A 26613-nucleotide genomic window follows, 5' to 3' on the forward strand; every position below is an offset into this window, starting at 1 on the left:
TTTTATTACTAATTAATCTACAGTTCTTGTACTATTTTTATATTTTTTTTGTTTTGTTTATGTTGAGTATACCGTTGTCAACCACATCGGGTCATTTGACCCTGTGAACCTTTTTTGTTTTATAAGCTTATCGATACATATTGTCTATCGTATTGTCTATCGTATTGTAGCAGGCCTGAAAGCGGGACGGAAAAGAGAAAATACTGGTAGAAGAACTATTTCAATATTAGATAATATTTGGGAGGAGTTAATAATCTATTCTCAACAATAACAATTTACTGTAAGGAAATTTATCACGGCGAAGAAGCAATTCAATATAAAAATTGCATCCGTTAAAAACAATTGGTAGTTATGTTGGTTATTTTTATTTCCTTTCTGACATCCATATTTCATACATTTAAGTAGAAAACATAAATTTCGGATTATTTGACCCATGGTGGAATAGGTATCTATTAAGTGTTGGTATCATTAGTGTTAAAAGTGTCAAAACGAGAAAATTGCAACAAAGTTGCTACTGATATAATACTTTTAGTTTCTGGTATGCGGAGGTGGAAAAATAAGTAAAATAAAAAATACTAAACAAGAAATTATTTAGATTCCGTTACCACTAGAAAATATATTTTCGCAATGCGAAGCAAGTAGGGCTCCCTGCAAGTGCTCCGGATCTATTCCATCTGCTATTTGGTAAATGAAATTATTACATTACAGGTTGCGAACTCACAAAATTTGATATGATATTAAATACGCAGGGATGCCAACTGCGCCGCTATCTGCGCAAGTTTTAATAAATTTTAAATTATATAAATAGGTTTTATAAATTGGTAGCGAGTTGAACTTGTAAAAATTGCAGAAGAAGGACAAGTACGCCACTCTTTAAAAGATTGACCACGATTTTTGAGCAATAAAGTTGCATCTCATTAAATACTTCGAATTTGATAAGTAGTGGTGGAAAGATTTCTAAAAACTAAGTTAAAAATAAAGTAAATTTCGTTAACATTTGAACATACTTTTTCATAAAGTGGTGCAGGATGGCATCGCTGTATATTAAATGTTATTTTATTAAATTATTACAAAGCAGAATTAATATTTTTCGCTCATAGATCTTATTTTGAATCATAAGTGGAATTTTTGGATGTGGGGAGCAATTGCGCGAGCAAATAGAATTCTTTTTTGTGCAATCAGTTTAAGGTAATAATTTAACCTTTTGGAGATTGAAAAAAAAAATTACGAAAAAAATCAAAATTTATTACGTGACATTCACGGGAGTTCGTAAGCGACAACGAGCAAGTATTAGTGAAAATTTGTAGCGAAAAAGTGCACAAGTGTTTTTCAGTCCACTTTAAAATGTAGATAGGTAAAGCTGTTATAAGAAATATTAATGCCATAACGCTATCTTTATTTATTTCAACATTTATCACTTAAATCAAACGTTGAAATTTGAAGAACATAAAATTTGTTAATTTTGTGTCAGAGCATAATAAAGCTTCACCACAAAATGGCATTTCAAAGCAACTATTAGATAATTTTCACGTAGTGATGTGAAAAATATCTGTAAATTAAATTTACAAAATGAAGAACAATACATTAAAATCTAAATTTAGCTACGATTAGAAGAAATTTTTTCCAAAGCATAGAAACTTGGCACGTCTAATCTTAATGCTAAATTCAGTTTCAAATGAAAATTTTTACTGCACCACTTAAAAGTTAATAAATTACTTTTCATCAATTTAAATTTATAGGCAGATGTCAATCAATATTAAAATACTTTTTGCTATATAATTAAGCATCAACTTGTCTTTAATTGGACTGGCAGATGCAATTAATAAAACCAGTTTTGTGACAAAACTTCATCTGTAGGTCCTCGTGACAGTGAGGAATAATTTTTTTTGTTGCATTAGAATTTTGAAAGGAATATTTTGATATCATTAATTTCAGAATTTGTAATTCGATAGCAATAGTTTTGTCTCTCAGGACCTAATCTCGCCTGCGTATCACTTATTTCAAATCTATAATTATATAGTTTTATTTTTCAGAACAAAACTTCATTTACAAATCCTGATGACGCTGAGTAGCTTTATTTTTTGTTGCATTAGAATTTTGAACGGAACTTAGATATTTTGACGTCACTTACTTCAAATCAGTTATTGGATAGAAATAGTTTTGTTTTTCAGAAAAAAGTGACCACGAGATAACTGTTATAAACTTGCATTTGATTTGATACTTTAAATTTTTTTAAAACGTAGTGGATGATAAATTACTGAATTTGAAAAATACATAACTAAAAATAGCTTAAATTTCTTTACCACTAAAAAATTATGATTTACAAAGCGGAGCAAATTAGCATCTCTGAAATCGTCATCGCTGTAAACATTTAATATAAAATGCTATTTTTTCAAGTGATTACATAGCAGAATCATACGTCGAATTTTTGGATATGGAAAGCAAGTGCGCAAATAAATAGAATCCTATTTAGTAAAGTCAGTTTAAAAGAATAATTTAACCTTTAGGAGATTGAAAAATTGTTTTATGACAGGAAACAAAAAATGTTGCAAAACATTCATGGAAGTTGTAAAGTGGCAGTGAACAAGTGACTCTAATACATAAATTTAAAGTATCATCTGTTATAATTAATCAGCATATTGATGCAATCTCTTCGAACCATTAACCTCTTCAGAACCAAAATATCCACAACTTGGAAAAAATTAAAAATGTGGTGAAGAACTTTTCTCAAAACTGCTGAAAATTTCATTAACTCAATTAATTCTATAAGATAATTTTCGAATTTTTCAACTCACAATGAACGAAATGAAATTACTTTTTAAAGCAGATATGAATACTTTTAAGTATGCATATTTTTCAAAATGTAGCTACCTCTTTAACAAAATGATAATATCAGGTCAGAAGATGTTAAGGTTGCTTGTTGCTATATCTGGGTGTTTCCCGTTAACAGTAATATCAAACAAACATTTCTTTTAGCGGTTCTGTTAATGACAACTTCATTTTAAAAACTTATTCCTATTCCATATTTTTGGATTTTCTAGAGAAACTGGAACGAAAGTCCGCTTTATATCATGTGCCTATGCACGATCATCGCTTATACCTCACCCACATCGCTTATACCTCACACAACTACATTCCAAAAGCACAAAATCTATATCTTCCAAAACAAATTATTACGTCATATGCTAAACGCATAGAGATACATGACTAACGAAAATATGCACAAAGACATAAAAGTAGACGAACTCAAGCATTGCATTGAAAAAGTGAACACATCATTTCACAGCAAAGTCATTCACTGCAACATTACTTATTTCAACAACAACTTATCGACGCAACATCCGAATGTAATCCGGCTACTTCTGTCTGTCGGACACTGTCCTAAGTACCATACACAAGCACTAAAGACGTCAGCATGACACGAGCAATCCTGCTGTCAACAACCTCATTTTCAAACTATAAACATTATATAAGCCAATTTAGATATCAGTTGCATACCTGCCAACATTCACTCTTTTCAAAAATAGATTTTCCAAGTGGTAGTAAAACAATTACCGAAAAACTATCTTCCTTAAAACTTTATTTATATTTTAACCAGGTTGAAATTCGCTATTGTAAAGACTAATATGCTTTTATATATTTGTTGTAATTATTTATATGTAGTGGTAGCCAAACTCATTTATAATTATTATAATAATTCAAAAATTATAGCGGAATAACATGAATTTCGCTACCACTTTTAATATGGAAATAAAATCTTTCGGGAAAACCGGAAGAGTTGGCAGCTATGCAATTGAATAGTACGCCGATGTACTGTTTGGTACTGCGTACGGCAACGGAAGTCCAGTAGTGGACAATAATTAGAATAGGAGAAATTGCATTTTAAAAATTAATTCAAAATGGAAACCATCGAATTCGGAATTAAGGTGGCGAAATTTTACGTTTATACAATCATTAGGTATGAGTGTTATGTTTGTTTTTTTAATGCTCATAGATATTTCTTCTGAATGTTTAATTTCTACAGATATATTCTCAATGCTTGTGGAACATACGAGTAAAGTCAAAACATTTTTCTGACTGATTCTCGCGGAAACTGAATCAGGAAAATATTTTGTTTTCTTTTTTAGTGGTTTCAAGGGGCATTTCACTTGATCTGTTAGAATAGCAATGTCAAAAAATAATTATACTTCCTACAAAAGTAAAATATTTTCCTTTTCAAAAAAAAATGTTTGGTTTACTATGGACAGGGTACTTAACAGTTTAGCTATGTTCAGATATTTCTCTTATAGATGTCGGATTTTTGTCAAATTTTGCTTAACTAACTTTGCTGCAATACGTGGTGAAATTTGCAAAAAGAGAAACATGGTGCGTCAACTTACAACAGCTTTCTTGATTACAGTATAGGGCCATTTCCTCATAATCAACTGCGATACGAAAGCGGAAAATATTATGTAATTAAAATATATATTTGGCACCATTCTCGATAAATCCACAAAGAAATCTTCTGGTTCGAATAAAGTTAAGATTCCTTTTTAAATAAGTGTTTTTCGGTCCACTCTAAAGGTAAATTTGGCAAAATAAAGTAGGTAAATTTGTTATAGAAAATATTAATGCTGTTTTTTGTGGGTTTTAACATCAACCACTTTATTTAAAAGTTGAAATTTAAAGGTTTACGTAAAAAGTTTTAATTTTGTATCAGAGCATAATAAAGCTTCGCCACAAAACAATTGGAATAAAGAGGAATTTCAAAGGAACTATTGGATCATGTACACGTAGTGATGTGAAAAATAAATAAATTTACAAAATGAAGAACAGTACATTAAAATCTTAATTATGATTAGAAGAAATTGTTCCAAAAGAGTAGAAAGGTGACTGATCTAATCCTGAAGTGTTAAATTTTATCTCAAATTAAAATTTTTACAGTACCACTTAAAAATTAATAGATTATTTTTTATAAAATTTAAATTTTTCTGACGAGTATCTTTCGGTAGATTAAATCCAATCAAGCATCATCTTGCATATAATTATGCTGGTGGATGCAATTAAGAGGAAAAAGTTTTTTTTTATGCTAGACCAAACTTCATCTACTAGTCCTGATGGTAGAGAATTTTTAACTAATCGTAGATATTTTGATGTCATTTATTTCAAATCTGTAATTGAATAGAAATAATATTTTTTAAATAATAAAACTGCGTCTACAAGTATTGATGACATTGAGGTATAATTTTTTGTTTAGTTTTTTTATGTATAAAAATACTGAACGGATCTTAGATATTTTAACGTAACTTATTTCAAATAAATACTATACCACTTAAAAGTTGATAGATTATTTTTAATAAAGTTTAAATTTGTCATTTCTGAATATGGATGAGTTATGTCTTTTTCGTGTTTTGGTCAGGCATCCACTTGCATGTATTTTTGCTTCTGGATGCGATTAAGTAGAAATAACAAACGTCCTCTACAAATCCTGATGGCACCCATGGGTGAAAGCCCTTATATAGCAAGACGGAAAAGAGAAAAACCTGGTACGTAAAACATTTCATTCCAGCATTTTTTCCGAAAAAAATGAAATATCTGTAACTATCAAGATTTCTTTTATAATTCTGGCATATATATGAAACTGCTTCTTTTCCAAGATAAAGTAGATATTGTTGAAAAATTTAAAAAAAGAATAAGTAGACTCCTCCCCAAAACTAGCTATAACTGAAATGGTTTTACTATCAGCCTTTCCTTTTTTCCGTCTCGCTTTCACCCTTGATGGCACCAAAGAACATTTTTCTTGTTGCATGAGAAATTTGAACTGAACTTAAATGTTTTGACATCGCTTATTTCAAATCAGCAATTATTTTCTCTCTACAAGCTACAGTTTTATTCAATTCAGTTATATATATCACAAACCAAGATTTAACATTCACTCAAGTATGGGCCTTTCTTCTCTGCTACGTTGGAAATGGTACGACATTTTCGATCCGTTTAGATCCTATGTTTATTCTCCTATGTGCTATTTTTTAAAAGAGCAGACAAGTGTTGTTAGATTTGAATAAAAATTTACAATCGTCAAAAAAATTATACTTTCAGACAAAAAAAAAAACACTAAACTAAAAATATCATTTAAAGAAAATTTATATCTTTCCAAACAAAGCTATTCATGGATGATTTTTTTCCAATAGGAAGTAAAATAAAAATTACGATTTCAATATTTGTCAAAAATTTAATCTAAATTCTGTTATAAAACAAATTAAAATTATTTCATTGAAATCGCAGTAAAAATCATTTTTTAAATAAAAAATATAGAACCGAAAATCAGTTAACCATTTCCGGTGCAATGTAGCCAGTCTGGCAGCACACTTATTTCAAAAATATTACCTTCCACTAAAATTGTAAAACTATTCACTTCCAAGAGTCATCGTTTCTTCGCAGCCACAAGGATGCCACAGGCGCTGAAAAATGTAAAAAAGTGGTAGAAACTATTAATTAATTTTTGCTGATTTATTTTCTCTTTAATTATTACTCAGTTGCAACTAACGCTATGACTTACATTTAAAGCCACAAAAGTTCTTTGCAGTCGCTTTCAATATCAAACTATACTATCAAAAGTTGCTGAATTTAATTTCTTTTTAAAAAAATTTGAATTGTGTTAGTCAGCCCGTGCAAATCTTCAACTACTATTCTTTCATCCCTGATAACTACTACACTTATGGCAAAATACTTTATAGCGTCTCAGACGTTTCACAACCAATGTTTTCAGAATTTTTGGTAATTTTACCAACATTTCAAAAGCTTCACCACGATAGAGCTGCTACAAAGTGGCGTTGCATATGTGCTTTTAAATCATTTATATGTAGTGATGTAGAAAATGAGAAATGAATAAAAAAAATAATACATTAAAAAATAAACTTAGCTACCACTAGAATGAATTTTTACAAAAAGCGTGGAAAGATGGTAACTCTGTTCTTTAAATAGAATTTAGTTTAAAGATTTCTGTTGACTTAGATTTTTCCATCTAAGGACTCAGTTGATAATATATATCGAACTTTGCTGCGGAAAAGTTACGCAAAATCTTAATACAACTGAAATATAATAAACAAATGAACAAGTAAAATCTGGAGTAGACGGGAGCTATTATTTAACATGTTCACGCCGGATGTTGAGCCTGAAAGCGGGACGGAAAAGAGAAAATACTGGTAGAAGAACTATTTCAATATTAAATAATATTCGGGAAGAGTTCATCTATTCTCAACATTAATAATTTACTGTAGGGAAATTTATCACGGCGAAGAAGCAATTCAATATAAAAATTGCATCCGTTAAAAACAATCGGTAGTCATGGATTTTTATTATTCCCGGAAAAAAACTAAAAAATGAAATTTATTTGTTACCAATTTTTACTCCGGTGCGCCGCCCGATGAGACAATCTAGCGTGACCCACCGGTGGGTCACCCCGGCGTGAACGTGTTAGTGGAATGTGCGTTTCAACTGAAAGAATAAGCCGTAGAAATGCACATTCGAATAAATGATAGCTACCGTTTATTTATAATTTCACTTATTTACATTTATTTATAATTTAATAAATTAATGAATAAGTAAAATCTGGTATAGGTGGTAGCTGATATTAAATGCGCATTTAAACTGCTTATTTTTTTAGTTAATGAAGTTAAATATTAAAAACAATCATGCAAAAAATAAACATTAAAATAAAAAGTGGAATATTTTAATTTTATCTTCCTTTCATAAAATGAATTTTAATTCAGAAAGTTAACAATGACCTAATTCCACTGCAGATGAATTTTTATAGCATTAATAAAAGAAATTTTCATAACGTATGAGAAAACATAAATAACAACGCATTACTCTTTTTTTTTTTTTTTAATTTTTAATGTTATTATTTCTTTTTTCAGGAGAAAAAGACTTAACCCAGATTTCACCAGTTTCATCCCCTGTTCTCAGTCAAGGATCCTTAACGCCTAAGCGAAACGTTCCAAATCCACCGCCACCACCTATGTTCCTTACAAATCACCAAGTCTCATATGCATCATCATCCCCACCTGTAGTTACAATCGCACCCAGCAGACCAGTGGCTACTCACACATCTGAAAGTCGAAAGGTGTGGTTTCATTCCTCTGACAGAATTTATAATTCTTGTACTCTCTCTCTCTCTCTCTCTCTATATATATATATATATAGGTGCTTTGTATATTCTATGACTAATTTTCTACACATCACTTTCGAAAAAAAAAGCTGTATGCAGGTCCAGCATATATATATATATATATATATATATATATATATATGGGTCATTCTCACGAAAACTGTCATTTTTCAGTTCATAAAATCCCAAAAAAGTAAGGTGAATAAAAAGCTCTGATATTTTTTATATTAATAGAAATATGTAATGGCATTATAAAGAAAGTATATATCCTATAAATTATACTTAATATTTAAATTAATTAATTTTTAAATAATTAATTTATAATTAATTAATTTTTAATAAATAATAATTAATTAATTAATTGAATAAATAAATTAATTAATTTAATAAATTAATTTATTACTTTTTTAATTTATTTTTCAAATTAATTAATCAGTAAATTAATTATTTTCACTATTTAAAAAGTGAGGGAATGACACTAATAGTGAGGGAATGATATTTTATTTTAATACATGTTTTTATCTAAGTTACATCTACCTAAAGTTTGAAAATGATAACATACTAAGTATATCTAATATTTATTATAATTTAGTCTTATATATTTAATAGTTTTTACAGGTTTGGGAAATAAAATTGGCTGGCACGATTGAACAAAAAAAAAATTAATAATATACTCATCTTGAATCATTCCCTCACTTTAGCGTCATTCCCTCACTTTATACACTAGTGAGGGAATGACGAATTCAATAAAATTTAAAAATAACAGTTAGGCCTAATTAATTTCTGAAATCAATCACATACAATTATATTCATACAAGAAAGCAACATATAATTATCCACTTTCTCGATGAAGTTGTATTTTATTTTACTCTAAAAAATGACATGAGGGAATGACAAATGTAGAAAATTTTACCTGGTTTGATTCATTCAAATTTATTCCACAGCAAAGCTTCTTTAAGTTGAAAATGGAAACATGCTGCAATTTTGTTCTATGATGCCAGTTGTTAACTTCTGAAGTTTTTATTAAAATATTTTAATTCTAAGAAGATTGCAGGTCATAAGAACATTGTTGTGAGGGAATGACGCGAAACACTGGGGACAAAGTTTAAAATCGTGCTGTGTTAATATTTTTATCAGAAATTAAATTTAAAATTGATTTTCTGAATTCTATATTTCAGTATTCTGAAATAAAGAACACGAATTTGTAAAAAAAAAATTTTATTTCAGAAACAATTTTTTTCTTTTTTTAAATCAGCAGTGGGGACAAGTGAGGGAATGACATATTGGTATATTTTAATAACCTAAAATAAATAAAAAATAAAAATTGATAATTTTATTTTTATTCTTTTGTTAGCTTGCATTCTGAAGGACACTTTCCCTGAATTTTTTTTTCGTAAGCTGTAAAACAAACATAAAATATACTGGGGACATGAAAATTACTGTTTTTGTGAGAATGACCCATATATATATATATATATATATATATATATATATATATATATATATATATATATATATATATATATATATATATATATATATATATATATATATATATATATATATATATATATATATATATATATATATATATATATATATATATATATATATATATATATGACATGATTTATTTTATGGTAGAGAATTCGAAACCAAAGTAAGGAAAAAGGGTCATTTTACCGCTAATCTCCATGTAAGTGGTTGAAGAAATAAACAGTTCCAGCAAAGAGACTGGCTTATGAGGCATTTTTCCTCTTAAATTATAAAAAATAAATAATTATGCAAAAAATTAATATAAAAAAATTCTTAATAATTAATTTTGCTTTTTTTGAAATTTTTTGAATCGTTTTCAACTTTTGTTCAACTAATTTTTTTTTTTTAAGTTTCCAGCACAGCTTTTTATCCTCAGATAACCTTCAATAAAAAAACTGGCTCACTATTTTGTCCAAAAGCGGGCGAGGGGAAAATTTAAACAGCTATCAAATCTTCCAAACTTTCTCGTGAATTCTACCCCTTTCCCTGATTTTAGGCAAAATTGGTGCTAAACACTTTTATCACTTGAAGGTGTATGGAAGTGGAAAAATGACCTATAAGTTTAAATACTTTGAAAATAAGAAATAGTAATTTAAGAAAGAAATTGTTTTTCGCTATTCAAATTTAAGGATACTATAATCCCACCTAAGTTTCAATATTTACTACAACTTTTCACCTCTCTAACTCCGCAGAAGAAATTTAATCTTTAAAACAATCATTTACCACCTCGGAGAAATCCTAAGCATTTCGCAGGAAATTCAGGATTTCGCAGGATATGCAATCGTACGAGTGCTTCTTAACATTATATAGGTGTGTCCCCAGTAAAGGAAGAGGGGTCATTGGGGAACCGGGGGAGATATTCAGATACATGAGAATATTTTACATAAGAATCATCAGGAATAAAAAAAAATCGCAACGTAAGCGATTTATAAGCTTTTCTCTTTTCTAATATTAGTTTATTTGATAATAAAGCAGTTTTTTTTATCGTGGTTTTATCGTTTCCCTGTTTTTATTTCGGGAGTAAAAAAAAGTTTTTCTTTGAGATCTATTTTTATCATTTCTGTAAGTGATTATTTTGTAAAATGGTGAAAATAACTTATTTCTAATTTAATTCGAATCCTAAAAAAAAATTTTTTTTAAAGTTTTCTAAAGTTTCATTTTTTCCAAAAAAACGGAATTGGTAACAACTCATAACCCTTTCTTTATTATTTTTGCTTCAGTAAAATTTTGTTACTTAACTCTTTTTCATTGTGAAATCCTAAATTATTCGCACAGTTTATAAGCGTTTCATTTCTTTTATCAAAACTACCATGAAAAACTGCATAGTTTTTAATTTTAGTACCATTTATATTTTATTTCATAACCGTCGTTGAACAGTCGACCCATTTCTAGGTTTACAACTATTAAAGTTCAACACCGTAGCCTTGAAATTATGAACCCAATCAAGAAGGCAAGGGAGATCCTAGATCTACTATTAGAAGAAATGTGCCTTCGTGGAGCACTTTTGATGGAACTAACAAAAAATTGCGTTACATATAGTGGAAATCCACGAAAATATCCCGCGGTTAGCCTATGATCCGTTTACCACTGAGAATATTTTAAGTCAGCACTGTAGTCGGTGCGAACCGGGGGCAGAATTCATATTGACCAGCCATCGCTGGGATTCGTACCTCGCTCGATCTCATTGGAAAGCAAGGGCTCTATCCACTGAGCCACCTCTACTCTAGTACCATTTATAGTTTTCAAAATAAATAAGTAAAAGATTTTCTGAACTTCAAATGTGCCAGAAAATTTTAACAAAAGATTGCTTACGTTAAATTAGTGCCAGTTGTTGACATTAAAACAGCTCTGGATGTTTGAAAGTACTGAATGATATGCGAAACAATTTAAAGAAAAATTGGAAATGTGCAATTTGCTGTATTCTACTAGATTAAGCATTTCCTTTTGCAAAATTTCAGTATTATTTTATAAACTTCAACAGGAGATGGTATTTTGGATAGAAAAAAAAACTATTTTATAATGTTTTCTACTTCATATCAAACCTTTCTTTCTGAAATATTTCCACGAATATCAATTAATTTCATCATCAGATAGTTGTTTCAAATGGCAATTTGCATTTTGTAGACATTATTTTAAAGGTTTTCTCACTTAATTAGTGCCATCTGTAGCCGAACGTTGTGACTACTTTTAAATTTGGTGCGAACAAAGCTTCTAAGCACAGCACAGAAAATTGTGCATTTTATCTCCGCCTGTTTTCAATAAATTGATTTTTTTTTAAATTTTGAAACATTTGGTATATATTTATCCTTCTATTGTGTATATTTTTCATAAAAATAAACAACATAACAAAATATTGATCACTACACAAAGGTTAATTTTTCCATTCACTTTGTTCTTGGTATATAATATTGTAACTAACAATATGTGATCCTTCGTAATTTTTTAGCAGGTCAATTCAAGCGGCTTAAGTAATGGACACGTACAAGATTCGATGGGGGTGAAACTAGATTCCTCAAAAAGTGGCCCTAGAAACGCTCATTCTGATAAATGGGAAGACGCAGCAAACAAAGGTTTATCATCTACCTCATCCCAAGTCAGGTATGAATTAAACTATTTTAAAGTACTTTTTTCATTAAGAGATAACTATTTGAATAACGGATTGTTCCGTTAGTAAATCTACGTAAAAAATCTGTTCCAAAGTAACAGATTAACCCACAAAAAACGTCAGTTCTTTCATTACTTGATATCACATGCCTATATTAATGTTTTCTTTAATTTTATTTTATAACCGTCGTTAAACTGCCCAATTTTGTGTTTATGACTACCAATGTTCAACTCCGTAGTTTTGTAATTGTGAACCCAATCCAGTAATCTAGGGAACTTCTGAATTAGTGCGTCCAGATGTATTGACTTGGTATGGGAACTTGAAGGACTTTGCGGCCCCGACAGATTTAATGTGTAGTCGTAATTTAATACCACGGGCATTTTTTGGCCGGTTGGATACGAACTCCCTCTCTCACGAACACGAGTCCAACGCTCTATCAACCAGAATATCCTACACTGATGTTTTATTTAATTTAATTTTATAATAGTCGTTTAACAGCAGACCCAATTTCAAGTTTATGACTACCAATGTTCAACTCTGTATAATTTTGAACCTAATCCTTATAATTTTGAAATTCCTAGTAATTTTGAAATTTCTTGTAATTTTGAACCTAATCCTGAAGACAAGGGAACTCCTGGATCAAGTATTGGGAGAAATTTGCCTTCGAGGAGGACTTCTGGTTTGAACTAACCCTCCTTTTCATCACATGGAGAATAACCAAGAAAACCCTGACGGCAAAGAGACTCCCACCCATGATCTGTCCACCACTGAGGATAGTTTTATATCAGCACTGCGGTCGGTGCAAGCCGGGGGCGGAATTCGTATCTACCAGCCATTGCTGGGAATCGAACCCAGCTTACGTCATTGAAAAGCTAACGCTCTATTCCCTGAGCCACCACGACTTTTAAACAAATGTTTATGAAAATTGCAACGAAATGAAGAAATTGACAGGAATTAATAAAATTTATTCCATATATTACTGATAATAATACAAAAAAATATGCGCAATCGTTCGGTTATTCTAATCATTTGCATGTCTTAAACTCACTTTACATTTTATGTAAGTTTGGTTTAATTTGCATAATTCTATCATTGGGTTGCAATTTTCACAAGCATTGTTGTATAATTATAACAGGAATATTAGTAAAAAAATATTCACGTTTCTTCTCTTGAAATATTACAGAAAAAAAAAACACAATCAGCGTTTTTCAGGAACTACAAAGATTGCAGTATAGTAATGCATATTTTTAAAACCTACTTAAAAACAAAATCATTTATATTGATTAGGAGCCAGAGTAAGAGTTTCTTAAACTTAAAGGTTTCTTATGTCAATTTTGACGAGGATTCTAACACTATGAGTGGTCATTATGGAACAATCAATATGAGCTGCCTTGTCTTTTACCATAAATTACCTAATTTTCTGTGAGTGGATTTTAATAAATATTCTAACAGCTTATAAGAATGGCAATTACGGTCCAATCCGTATGGGCAGCTTTATTTTTGAGCGAAAATTGCTTGAAAAGAAGATGAAGTACTGTTTTTAACCATGTAAAGTAAAGCTTTGTCTTCTTTTTTTTTTAAAAAAAACTTTATAATAAAATTCGTTTTATTTTAGACCACATGCGACAATCGCTCCTCTGCCTCGACCAGACGACTCTTTGACGTCCTCTAGGGGATTTCAACCATATCGAGGAACAGAAGAATCACGCAATACACTCCCACACCACATGTCTCTCTTTGATCCACACCCAGCTGTATCTTATCCCTACACTCCAGCATTTCTACCTCCGCCACATCTCTCTCATCCGGCATACAGGTAGGATCTATCTCCAATTATTTCATAAGGAATAATTAAATTTTTTTTATCCAAAAGTATTCACGTCTTTAGAAAATGTCATTATTTTCAAGTATTGCATCTTGAAAATAATATTTCCTGGCATTACTCTTATAAATAAAACGATCTGATGAGCCAGATTTTATTACTAGTTTAAAATTTTTTCCGATAAGAGTGAATTTTTGCTGGAATTTCCATTACAAAAAAAATATTATTCAAAATTAATGCATAAACGAAGAAAACTTCATGGTTGTATGGTTGAGGAGCAATAGTGCGATGATTGGTTGATTAGCACCTCATTTGTCCACCGATCTGAATTGTTGTAGTGTGGTGTGTGTATGGTCCAGTATTGATTTCGGCATAATTATGGATAAATTCCTAGCTGTTGTCATAAACTTATTAGTGCATAGCTCTAATACGACATTAAAAACCAAACAAATTGAAACTTTATCTACACGCATTTAAAATCAGAAAAAAAAGCCTAAAAGTTTGGTAATCCCTGCCGCCTTAAGCCATCCCGGTTTTTTAACACAGAATATCGTAGACTAGTTCTTCCTGTTGCTTAAGCTGCTAAATTTTAAAGAAACTTTAAAAAAAAAAGATTATGGAATTACTAAGTATAAAAAAGAAAGAAAGAATTGAAAATACTGTATCTGAAAAGAATGTTTCATTCTTAGCAAAAAATGTTCTCAAAACTCTCTATTCATAGATGCAATACTAGACAAAAAATAATATTCTTAGAAACATTACATTATATCTAGATTAGCGATTCCCCCAGGTTATTAGGCGGTAGCTTAAAGTTCCGTGGAATTATTACAGGGGTTCCGAAAGATTACAGGGTTCCGAAAATTATATTTGTATCCAATCAATAATTGGTAATTTATTTAATATTTCTGTTGTTTATATGATAAATTGTAGTATGGGAATAAAAAACCAGCAAAAAATTTTAAAAAAAATTTTTAGCAATAAATAATTGAATTATGAAAATTATAATCGCATATAAAAAATTAAATAATTATTTCTCAGCTGGATTTTCAATTCAAAACAAAATAATTAAATTCAAGAAGAAAAATTCTAAATAATTAATTTCAAGGAGAATAATTATTCTCAACGCTTAAAACAGATCTTGCTTTGAAAATCATGATTCAACTTATTTTATTCATTTTCAGCAAACGCATACGCCAAGGATAAATTCATAAAATTAATTATTTCATTCTTTAATTTTAATATTTTTACAACAATAAGTAGTCTTTTTCTTTGCTATGTTCACAGCCGGTAATGAATATCAAATAATGTGGATATACATTATATAATATATATAATATATATAATGTATATCCACATTATTTGAATTAGTTTATCTATGTTTGACGACATAAAAATTCAATTGGAATTTAATGGTATTTTTAGGTTTGATGACCCATTGTATCTGGAAAGGTATAGCTTGCTCCGACCTCCCGTGATGCCCTACCCACAACCAGGTATGATGGCTCCCCCAACGGCATTCTACCCTAACAACCGATATGCAGCAGATCTTATTGCTCAATCATTATCTCTAGGCTCAGCTAATAACAGTATTCTCAATCATGAGAGGTAATTTAAGTTGCTATTATTAATATAATTAAATTAATTTAATTAAATGAAATTAAATTAAATATGATTAAATTAAATATAATTAATATAATTAAAGTATGTCAAAAGATGTAAGGATCCCAATAAAGTCAGTATTCATCCTCTTCATTGTCGAAAGGCTACTGCTGTAGTAAGGGAAACAGTTTGTATATATGTATAGTAAAGTGGCTAGCTCAGCAATAGGAAACCACTTACAGCGCAATCTCTTAATAAGCTGGAGCTGTATCATTTCTATCTCAAAAATGGTAGAAAAAAAAGTAAATTAAACCATACGTGCATTTTTTTTTTTTGTTTTATGCATCCCAAAGATGACAAAATTATGAATGAAATTTGAAAAAAATATATATAGTTACTGCACGACCATATAACATCGTAATATTCAACATCGAAAATCAAGTTATTTTCTGATAATTATTTTCTCTTTCTTTCTAAGATCATTTCATCACATCAGCGCGTAAAAAAACCCAAGCAATTCAAATAAATATCGTATTTTTTAATGTAAATTTAGCAAATATTGTAACGTTCTAAAAAATGCGTATTTTAAGTATTTTTCTCTTAGCATTAATCTGCGCCTGGTGTCTTTTGCGTTAAATGAATAAGTTTATACATATTGTTTAGTATTGTATTTCATTTTTCCCCTACGTTTTACTGTGTTAGAAAAAGAAACGTAAATTCTCAGTTTCCATCATAGCCACTATACTATACTTAGACACCATTTTCATAACAATAATAATTAAGATTAATAAAAGCCATTTGATAATTAAGATGCTAAATGCAGACTTTAGAATGCCCCCTATAAATTTACCCTTGCGTCATACTTAGAAGATTATTGCTTAGTGCTATTTACTTAAGTAAGAATACCATCTTATATTAAATAAATAACCTTGATTATTCATAATAGCACTTATTTTTAATTGTGTAGGGAATTTATGCACAATTTTCATAAGCATATATCCGTCTACTATCAGAAAAATAACATTATATATTGATTATTGGTCACATTTAATAACCAATATTGGTAATACATTGGTTAACCTTTTCGATACGAGACTTAGTATATTTTATTTTCGTACACCGGTCATGAAGAGGTTCAATATAATGGTTAAACATTTACTATAATTAAAAATAATGCATATGAATACTTCCTGAATGTGCAGAATTTTTAGTATACGTGAATAACTGCTATTAAACATGCATTATTAAATTATGTATTTAGAATTAAAGTTTATAATAATAGTCTGAATCGTATCATCTGTTTTAAAGATATAAACTTTTATACAGTGTAAAAAAAATATTTCGCAAGCTAATTAGTAGTATCAAGGTAAATTGTGGAATAAAAGAAAAGCTCATTAAATCGTAACAAATTTTTTCGTTTCATCCCATGCATAATCTTAACGGGATCAAAAAAAAAAAAAAAAAAAACTAAACGAACTTGACTAGTTAAAAAAATTTAAATCATTACGAAATTTCTTTTAGGTTAAAACAAGAAGAAGAAAGGCGAATGAGGGAAAAAGAAATAGAGTTAGATCAGTCACGAAATAAAGAACAGGAACGTCAAAGAGAAAAAGAACAGAAAGATAAAGAGACAAGAGAAAGAGAGCACAAGGAGAGAGAACATAGAGAAAAAGAAAAGCGAGAAAGAGAGAAACCTTACAGAGATAAAGAGGAACATTCTGATCATAAAAAAGGATTACATAACTCCCATTACGGTTCCTCATCTTCGAAAAGAACTGAATCACCAAGTGAGAGATTAGTTGAATTTACGAACTACTAGTTCTTTTTTTTTTAAACTAAGATTATGAAAAGCGAATGACAAAAAATACATTATGTTAATAGATTTTTTTAGAAATATTTTTAGATGTTTAATTTATGATAAAGATTTTTTGTCGACAATTTCATTCAGAGATTTTTTTTCATTTCAGACTTTAGGTTTGTGAGAAGAAAAAAAAGCTATATTTCATTTTAAAAATCAAATACATTTGCAACATTAATTGAATATTAAAAAATATTTTTCCCAACAATGAAAAAAGGAGAATCTGCACGAATTGGTTGGATAGCGTTACGCAATTAAACTATAATGTTACGCAGCAATTTTATAAATCTCTTTTTTTAGATTTTTTTATAACCTTCAAATGAAATATTTTTTTTAATATTTTCTAAGTAAAATTAAAGTTATGCTTATGTAAAAGTTAGGTTATGTAAGTGAATTAAAGTTAGGTTTTTATGGAAGAAAATGCTTAAGTCGAATTTTTGATAGGCCTAGTTCTCTCTTCCTTTAAAGCATGAAACTTTATTTCAAATTATTATTGAATTCAAAGCATAATTTATTAGCTACGAAATATTCTATAATAAGCTTGATTTCACTGAAATGCAGTGTCACGTGGGGTAATCAAAGTGATGAACATTTTAGCAAACATTGCATAGAAATGATGGGGAATTTTAATTGTGAAAGCTCTAAAATAACGACATGCTAGATGTAGCAAAAACATTTTTAGATAATAGGAGATTTAGTGTTTAACTGTTTACCTGCGGGGCTTATTTTGTAGCTAAGAGGAAAGTGCATTAAGAAAAAAATGGTAGCAGATTTGCATGTAAATTAAATGGAAATTTTCTACTATTAGTTACTGATTTGGTTAAAAATCATAACAACTACATGATTTTAGAACCAAATATAGACTTTCATATTATTAATATATTTTAGCACATATTAATATTCAGTTTTTTTCTAATATAAATTCTTAGAAAGAAAGAATTAGCTACCAGTCCTTAACATTTTGAAAAAGAAACATGTGTTCCAAAAATGCAACACAGACGCTTAAAGACCTGAATAATCTGCTACTAAATTTACTTAATTTTTAGCAACTTAAATACAAATATATTTAATTTATATTTAAGTTGTACCATCTGGAAAAAATCAATAAATCCAACAAGTACTAGAAATGGTTTCATATATATTTATATAAAATATTAAACATGTTGATTTTAAATGTCTTTAACTGAACCCCCCCCCCCTCTCGTTTCCTTCATTTTCCTCTGCTCTCGATTTGAATGTCCTCACAATTTGTGAACGGCCCCTTAGACAACTTTTCGAGTATATTCGGAGGTAATGAAAAACGCATTCCTATTAAACCCCTTTTAAAAAATCATAAAATGCATTTATTTCACGATTTTTTTTCGTTAACGATTCATTATCTATATTAATTTTATTTTCTTTGATTTTAATCTCCGAAATATCTTAATTCAGGTGTAAGAAATCCACCCGCAATTCACTCGACTTCAAATCATACAACTCCATCTGCAACAATAGTAAATTCGACTCCCCTCAACCTCGTCGTTCAACCTGGTACAGAACCTCCAAAAAAGGAGGCAGAGTTATGGATGCCATGGCAGCAACCTGCGAATCAGTATCCCAAAGAAATGAATCAAGATGGCGGACATATTCTGAAACAGCCAGCTCTACGACCACCTGTAAGTGTTCAAATGTACCAACATAGATACACAAAATTTTTGCTGTTACTGATTCACTTTCAGAAACAAGTATCAGAAGTTTCTTATTATTTTGGTAAATCAGGATAGAGCTTATCTTATTAAGAATAGAGTGATGTGAAAAATGAAATTAAAATTGAAATGAAAGGATATTTCATTATTTGTCAGCTGATGAGGAAAGTGATTTATCAGTAACAACTAATGAAATTTAAAAGATAGCTTTAAATTTTATTTGTTTTAAGAGCAGCATATGATGAAAAGGGAAACTTAGTATATTTATTTGCTTTAGTATATATACTTGCTTTTTAGCAAGCAAGCTATCTGAGAGATTATCAGCATGATTTGTCCTTATTACATAACTTCTTAACATAAATTTGAAAGTTTTACTCACTTTTAAAATAGTTCTTCATCGTTTTCATACTTTTTTTACAATTATATACATATATATATTCTAATTTATGTTATTTTAGTAAAATTTTCTAATTTATGTTAAAAAGTTATGTAATAAGGACAAATCATGCTTATAATCTCTCAGAGGATAGAGCTCTTACTTGCTAAAAAGACGACCCAGGTTCGATCCCAGGAATGGCTGGTCATTTCGTATACTGCTCTTGGCTGACACTGACCACAATGCTCATGAAAAATCTTTTTAGTGGTATATGGATCTTGATTATATATCGTCCATTGTATATTGGGCTAACTATTTTATCAGTTTTCTTCTCTATGGAAGTTTCTCCTCAAAAAGCCCAGAATCATGGACTGCCCTTGTTTTTAGGATTAGTTTCTAATTTCAAGGCTGAGGATTCGATGTTGCAAAAGGGTAGTTGATCAACATCGTAGTTAAAATGCAATTGATAATAATATGTTTTGTCTTATTTTACTGTTAACAATTCCACAAACTCTATCTGAATATTCTATTCATAGCTTCGTTGTGGTACACCTAACTATTTTGTTCTTAAGCTCAAATTATTTAATAAGTAGTTCTCTTATTGTTTAAGTAATTATTCTGTTTATACTTCGGTTGTAGTTTATCTGACTATTCTCAAGTTTTAACAAGTTTTAGAAGTTCCTTAGTTGTATACCTTAATGTTTTGTACTAAAGTTTTAAATATTCTAATAGGAATTCTGTAGTTATCTAATTAAGTACTTTTTTCAAAATTTTTATTCGAAGTTTTGTTCTGGTTTACCTTACTACAAAGTTTTAAAGTTGTAACTATTCTGTAGTTTTGTTTTTATTATCACATAATTCTGTTCCTAAACTCTAATTATTCTGTTACAAATTTAGAAACTAAACTTCTTAAATATTTGCTATGAATGATGAAATTTTTCTTTCAAGTGTTTTGTTATTTGACACGAAATATACCGATACATTTTGTTAGTAGCTTTGTTTCTGCTTATTTAACTACGGTATTCTTAAGATTTAACTACTGTATTAACAGTTTTGCTGATGATTATCTAACTACTTTGTTCTGAAGTTCTAATATTTTGTTTGAATCTCTATTAGTAGTTCCGGTTTGTTTAATATAACTATTAGTGTTATTGTTATTTATAGTACGATTCCCCTATATTGTAGTATTGTATTGTAGTAGTATTGTTATTTATCTAACTATACTGTTTTATGGTTCTAACTATTTCGTTAGAAATTTAAAAACTAAACTTTTTAGAGTTGCAAATAATGAAATTTTTTTTCAAATGTTTTATTATAGACATATATTTTGCAAGTAGTTCCGTTGTTGTTTATTTAATTATTTTGTTCTTAAGGTTTAATTATTGTTTTAACTGTTCTGTTAATGATTACCTGATTATTCCGTTCTGAAGTTCTAATGTTTTTTCAAAATTTCTGTTTGTAGTTATGGTTTGTTTAACGTAACTTTTATGTTTAACCCTTTAATGGGCCATTTATATCTAGCAAAGGTAAATTAAAGTATTTTTGGAATTGAAATTGTTTTAAGAATAGTAATTTATGTAAGAAAAAAAAACTAATTTAGTTTATAAAAATTCCATTTTTTTAGTGGTAAATATATTTAACACGACCTATTAGGAACTTATTGACTTTTATTTTTCTATAAAATAAATTTTATAAATGCTGCAAACTTCAAAAGGAATTATGTATTTTATAACTTTTATACGTTTTTTTCAAACTAACAAATGGCTACCAATTTTATTCATACGCACTTCAAGAAAGCTGAAGTTATTAACAAATGGAAACCTAAATTAAAAGTGGTAAAAAAGTGGTGGTAAGTATACTTCCCACGATCTTCGAAAGGGTTAAAGTTTAAATTATTCTATAAGTAACATTTTTGCTCATCTAACTATTCTATTCTTAAGTTTAAACTAGTTTGTTTGAACTTTAAGAACATATATATCTTTTTTTTAAAATATTTCAATTTTTTAATCATTTGATAGGAAGTGCATCGACATCATCATGGAAAAGAAAATCCCACTGCCGATAAAATGAGCTTGAGATTCAGCCCTTCGATTCTGAACGAGAAGAAACACTCATCCATACCCAACATCGAGCTTCCAGTGAACGACCCAAACGGAAAGAAACACTTTGCACCCAACGACAACAAACGATCCGAACCCCCACACCATTACCCAACCGACAACCTGCCCAACAAGGAACATGCCCCGCACGAATGGCGACATGAAAAACTACAGAAAGCATGCTCCAACAATCATAGAAAAAGTCACGAATCCAAAAAAATCAAAGATAACGCTGTCCAGAATCATCAACGCAAAGTTGTGAACGGTGCGGTGTTAAAAACGCCGACTTACCAGAATGAAGGAATGCATGCTAGGTTGTTGGAATCTGAGAAGAGCAGACTGGAGATGAATGGACATTTGTTACCACCGGTGAAAACGCACACGCCTGTGAGCAATGATAGGCATGTTGTGCCATCATATAAATCTAGTCAATTGTTCAGTCCCGGAAAAGAGAGTTTTCTGCAGAATAGTTATGCAGATTGTTATAATCCTCCAGTGCTGAAAAGTAATATTGAAATTTTTCCTGTTGTGAGCAAACTGGACCTTGATGCCAAGAAATTGGAAAAAAATGATTTTAAGTTTGAGGATGATGATGAGAAGGAAGAAAAAAGGATAAAAAATTTTCTGATACTTTCAAAAGTGCCACCAACAAAATATGAGCATAATCCTCAGGTAAAATTATACATGAATATTATCATGATTTCCAACTCAATGTATTTCCTAATTATGTATTTTATATTTATTATAAATGTGTCTGAAATTATGCCAATAATGGACTATGTGAAAACTTGCGTACCTATAGTCGGCAAGCTCAGCTTTTGAAATTGTTACCAAAATAAGAAAATTCGACTTTCGTTTTTATCTTTATAGATTATCACTTTTCAATGAGAGATATACATACCTGCCAACTGGTACAGTCGTTAAAAGTAATTTTACAAAGTGGTAGTGAAACAATAATTAAGTTATGAAGAATTTTCTGAAAACAAAACTATTAAGACATCTACAAGTATAATTAGCCTACAAATAGGTCTTATCTACTCATGTGTTTAAATTATTAATTCAGCGTGGTAGTCTAAAAAAAAATTTTTTTTTTAAACTCTAGGCTTCAAGATTTAGTATTCCAAAACGCAAATGTAGCTACCACTAAGAAAATTATTTCTCAACGGCCGTACTAGTTGGTAGCTACGGAGCAACGAACAAGTTAAAATAAACGTTCTTTAGCTTCATTTCCAAACAAAAAAAATTCTAATATTACTTAATTCAAGTGCCGAGCAGCTCTGGAGTTGATAACCGGTATTCTCAAGCCTAATGTTTTTTAAAATAAGAAATCTTCGCCGGTTACGGAATTTCATGGTATTCCCTACATTGATGTCTTTTTTAAAAGTTAGATGCCGTTGCCCGGTCTTCACTACACTGATTTTTAAAAGATAAGTGCCATCACTCGGTACATACTTTCTCGGTATTTCCTATACTGATTTTTTAAAGATTAAGTACAACTGTCTAGTCCAAAGAGTTAGCCCTGTCCCAAGACTGAAGTTTTTCCCAATCTATCCTAATTAGATATTACAACACGGAATAAATATTAAGATATCAATGAATAAATTTATATAAAATTGGACCTAGTGAATGTTTTGGACATTCACCAAAGTGACTATGTGATTGTTGACATTCATTATGTAAATATTGACCTTCTCTAGATTTCCATCTTTCGGTAACAAGTAAATTGATATTCTCTTCTCTAATAGCACAATATATTATTTTTCAGAAACTGAGGTTTTTGAGATTGTTTGGATTGACGACTCATTTCAAACGAAAAAGTAAGAAATATCCTTTATTGTTTTTTAAGTTGTGTATTATACTAATCTGAGTTAAAAGTGTATTAGAGTTCGTTTATGTATAGAATATCTTCTTAGGAATAATTTAATCAGAATTTTTATATATTAATATGATTCACAAAAAAGAGCTTTTCAAGATGAGAAACAAATAACCTGAAGACATTACAAGGATACAACCAATTTTATGGCAATTATGAACTCCCTATCAAAAAGTATTTGGTGCAAAGGTGTGACCGCATGATCTGAGAGGCCTCCAATCTGAGCTCACTTTCTCTACAGTCCTGTAGTGTCATTTATTTGAAAATATTTTGATACATAAGAATAACTTAAAATATTTACATTTCTTCTTCAAATTTGCTACCACTTTATTTTTAAATAAAATACCACACAAATTTGCTTTCTGTGGTATTTTGTAGCATTAATTGCACTCTGTAGCAATTGTACACTTGTCTTGCAAACCTCCTTTTTTTTTAACTTTCTGGTTAAAATTCTTTGTGGTAAAACTTTTAATTTTAGGTATCGATAAGGTTAAATCAAAATTCTGTTAGCTTTTAAAGCTCCTTGCTGTGCTTTACAATAACCTCCACTTTTGGAGGGATGTCGAAAGAAATGTTATCACAACTTTTTGTCTTGTGGTAAATGCTACAGCCAGGGGTGTAGCCAATATATATCAAGACGGAAAAGAGTAAAAACTGGTAAAAAATAAATTTCATTTCTTACTTTTTTTCGGGAATAATAAAAATCTATAACTACTAATTGTTTTTAACGGATACAATTTTAATAACGAATTGCTTCTTCGCCGAGAAAAAATTAATTACAGTAAATTGTTTATTGTTAAGAATAGATTAACTGCTCCCGAATATTATCTAATATTGAAATAGTTTTCCTACCAGTATTTTCTCATTTCCGTCTCGCTTTCAATCCTGATGACAACAACTTGTATGTTGTGTCTGTTAGAAAGTTTCGTTTACGAATAATTAACACGCCAATGTAAAATAATGCAAAAGCTGATTTTTTTTTTAAGTGGTCAAACATTAAATACATATGTTAAATGTAGTTTAGTGGTATACTTTGGTTACACGTTTGAATATGTATGCACACAATGCTCATCAGCGCCGTATATGTTTTGTCTCTTTAAGATTACCATTGAGTTTAAGGGTATCACTTTCTCTTTTAAAAGTAGATTTTGCATTACTGTAAAAGGAGGCGTATACTGCAGCTGAAAACTTTTCTCTTGACCAAATATAAAATGCCTTTTTGTAAGCTAAATGATCTCGAGGAGGGGGCCTTGAAGATTTGAAAAAGTTAAACACTCTGAACTCTTTAAAATTTATTTTTTTACTTCCTTATTCTTTTACAAAAAGCATAGCATCTCATTCTCATAATGTTTTACTTAAACTTACTTTTGTTTCAGAAATTGAATTCGACATGTACCTGAAAAGAAGAAAAATTTTAATGGAAGACTATGAAGTTCCTCCGTTGAGTCCAGATGTAGAACCTGACAGTACAGAAAGAGCTTTAATATCTCCAGTGGAAGAACTGTATACAAGAAATGATAGATTATCAGAAAAATTATTGGCGGAAGCGACACCCGTGAAATTAGAATTTCTTTTTAAAATTGGTCTCACCCCCATCACGCTTGTGAAGAAAGAAGGTATGTTAACCAGTTAAGTGCCTCAGACGTGTATACACGTTTGACCTAATCCCTGTTTCGGCGCGTATGACGTGTATACTCGTCGTGTTAATTAAAAAATTACCATTGAACTCGAAATTCCAGTAAAATACAATAAGAATATTATTTGATGGTGTGATTTCTTTATTTGACTAACTATTTTTAATTGTTAACAATTTATTCCCAACTATTATACACGTACACACACACACACACACATATATATATATATATATATATATATATATATATATATATATATATATATTATGTATTATCACCTTCTTTCTACTATTCCCTACGTAGCAGAGAATTAATATCGCTAGAGAGAGTTTTGTAAATTCTTGGTTTGGAACATATTACTTAATTGCATAAAAATTATAGCTTGTGAAGAGAACCCGATTGCAGATTTGAATGCAGTGACGCGGAAATATATATAAGATCCATTCAAAAATTACATGCAACAGAAAATTATTCTCCAGTGTTATGTAAAGTTGACGGAAAAAATTGATAATTCTTTTTTCAGAAAAAGAACGCATTCGGCGAATGGTTGAAGAAGAGAGACTAAGAAGACATTATCGCCTGTTGGCGAAAGTAAACAAGAAAGCCTCTCCACGTCGCCTATTCGTGCCAAAGAGTGAAGCAGGTGAGAAAAGATACTTAACCCCTTGGGGACGGGTGATTCAGAGAAGCATTCGTGCAAAATCAGAATCAAATTGTAATTAAATAAAAAACGGTAACTTAAATGTAGTCGTTTCTAATTTGACAGACTTACTTTGCTTTTACTTTAATTATTGTTAGTTTAATCATATATATAATCAATGTTAATTCGAAGTATAACTAAATAGTTTTATTTTGAACAAAGTAATGGTGAATTAAATAAATCAAACAATTATAACCCCGCCCACAAATAAACTGCTAAAGAAATACTTTGATTACCAATTTTATATTTTTACCCTGATTGATACGGTTTTATGCTGTCACGTATTTGTGACAGTCGGCGCGAAAGGATTTTCAAAGGCTCCGTTGTAATATAACTGACGCTTTTTTTGCGATTAATATGCTATTTTTATAACTGTTGAGAGTTTTTAACTGTTACTCATGATTGTTAGATCAAGTTTAGCCATTCTAAAGCCAGTGATGTCTTCGCTTTGCGCAGAACGTCAACATGGAGAAAAACCACAGTTTTGTGAAAATGAGAAAAGATTGTGGTCTAATTTTTTAATACTTAAAAAATTGCTCCAATGCTGCATTACCCCGGCTCATAAAAATTTGTAAAAATTGAGAATAAGGCAGTAATTTTGAGAATTTTAATTTAGGTGGAAAAATTTCTGTTTTTTTTTTCTTTGGAGACTGAGCATCGAAAGACCACGTTTA

The 26613-nt window shown here is 29.8% G+C and overlaps 1 protein-coding gene across 4 annotated transcripts in view; it reads left to right on the forward strand.

Annotated features, from left to right (window-relative positions):
* The window catches only part of LOC107454609 (uncharacterized), a 127380-nt gene that overhangs the window by 88118 nt on the left and 12649 nt on the right, over positions 1 to 26613 (forward strand). For 2 of the 4 annotated variants that reach the window (XM_043049975.3, XM_087160843.1), the window contains exons 3-12: positions 7899 to 8104; positions 12132 to 12283; positions 13906 to 14106; positions 15535 to 15717; positions 17233 to 17498; positions 19001 to 19224; positions 21649 to 22401; positions 23495 to 23546; positions 24979 to 25218; positions 25763 to 25882. In XM_043049975.3, the coding sequence (XP_042905909.2) occupies positions 7899 to 8104; positions 12132 to 12283; positions 13906 to 14106; positions 15535 to 15717; positions 17233 to 17498; positions 19001 to 19224; positions 21649 to 22401; positions 23495 to 23546; positions 24979 to 25218; positions 25763 to 25882 (2397 nt within the window). The remainder of the gene's footprint in view (positions 1 to 7898; positions 8105 to 12131; positions 12284 to 13905; positions 14107 to 15534; positions 15718 to 17232; positions 17499 to 19000; positions 19225 to 21648; positions 22402 to 23494; positions 23547 to 24978; positions 25219 to 25762; positions 25883 to 26613) is intronic. The other 2 variants (XM_043049976.3, XM_087160844.1) reach the window with 1 other exon arrangement.

This window comes from Parasteatoda tepidariorum, chromosome 4 (genome assembly GCF_982258835.1).
Source record: "Parasteatoda tepidariorum strain Cologne lab strain chromosome 4, Ptep-v5.0, whole genome shotgun sequence".
Classification (NCBI taxonomy): Eukaryota; Metazoa; Arthropoda; class Arachnida; order Araneae; family Theridiidae; genus Parasteatoda; species Parasteatoda tepidariorum.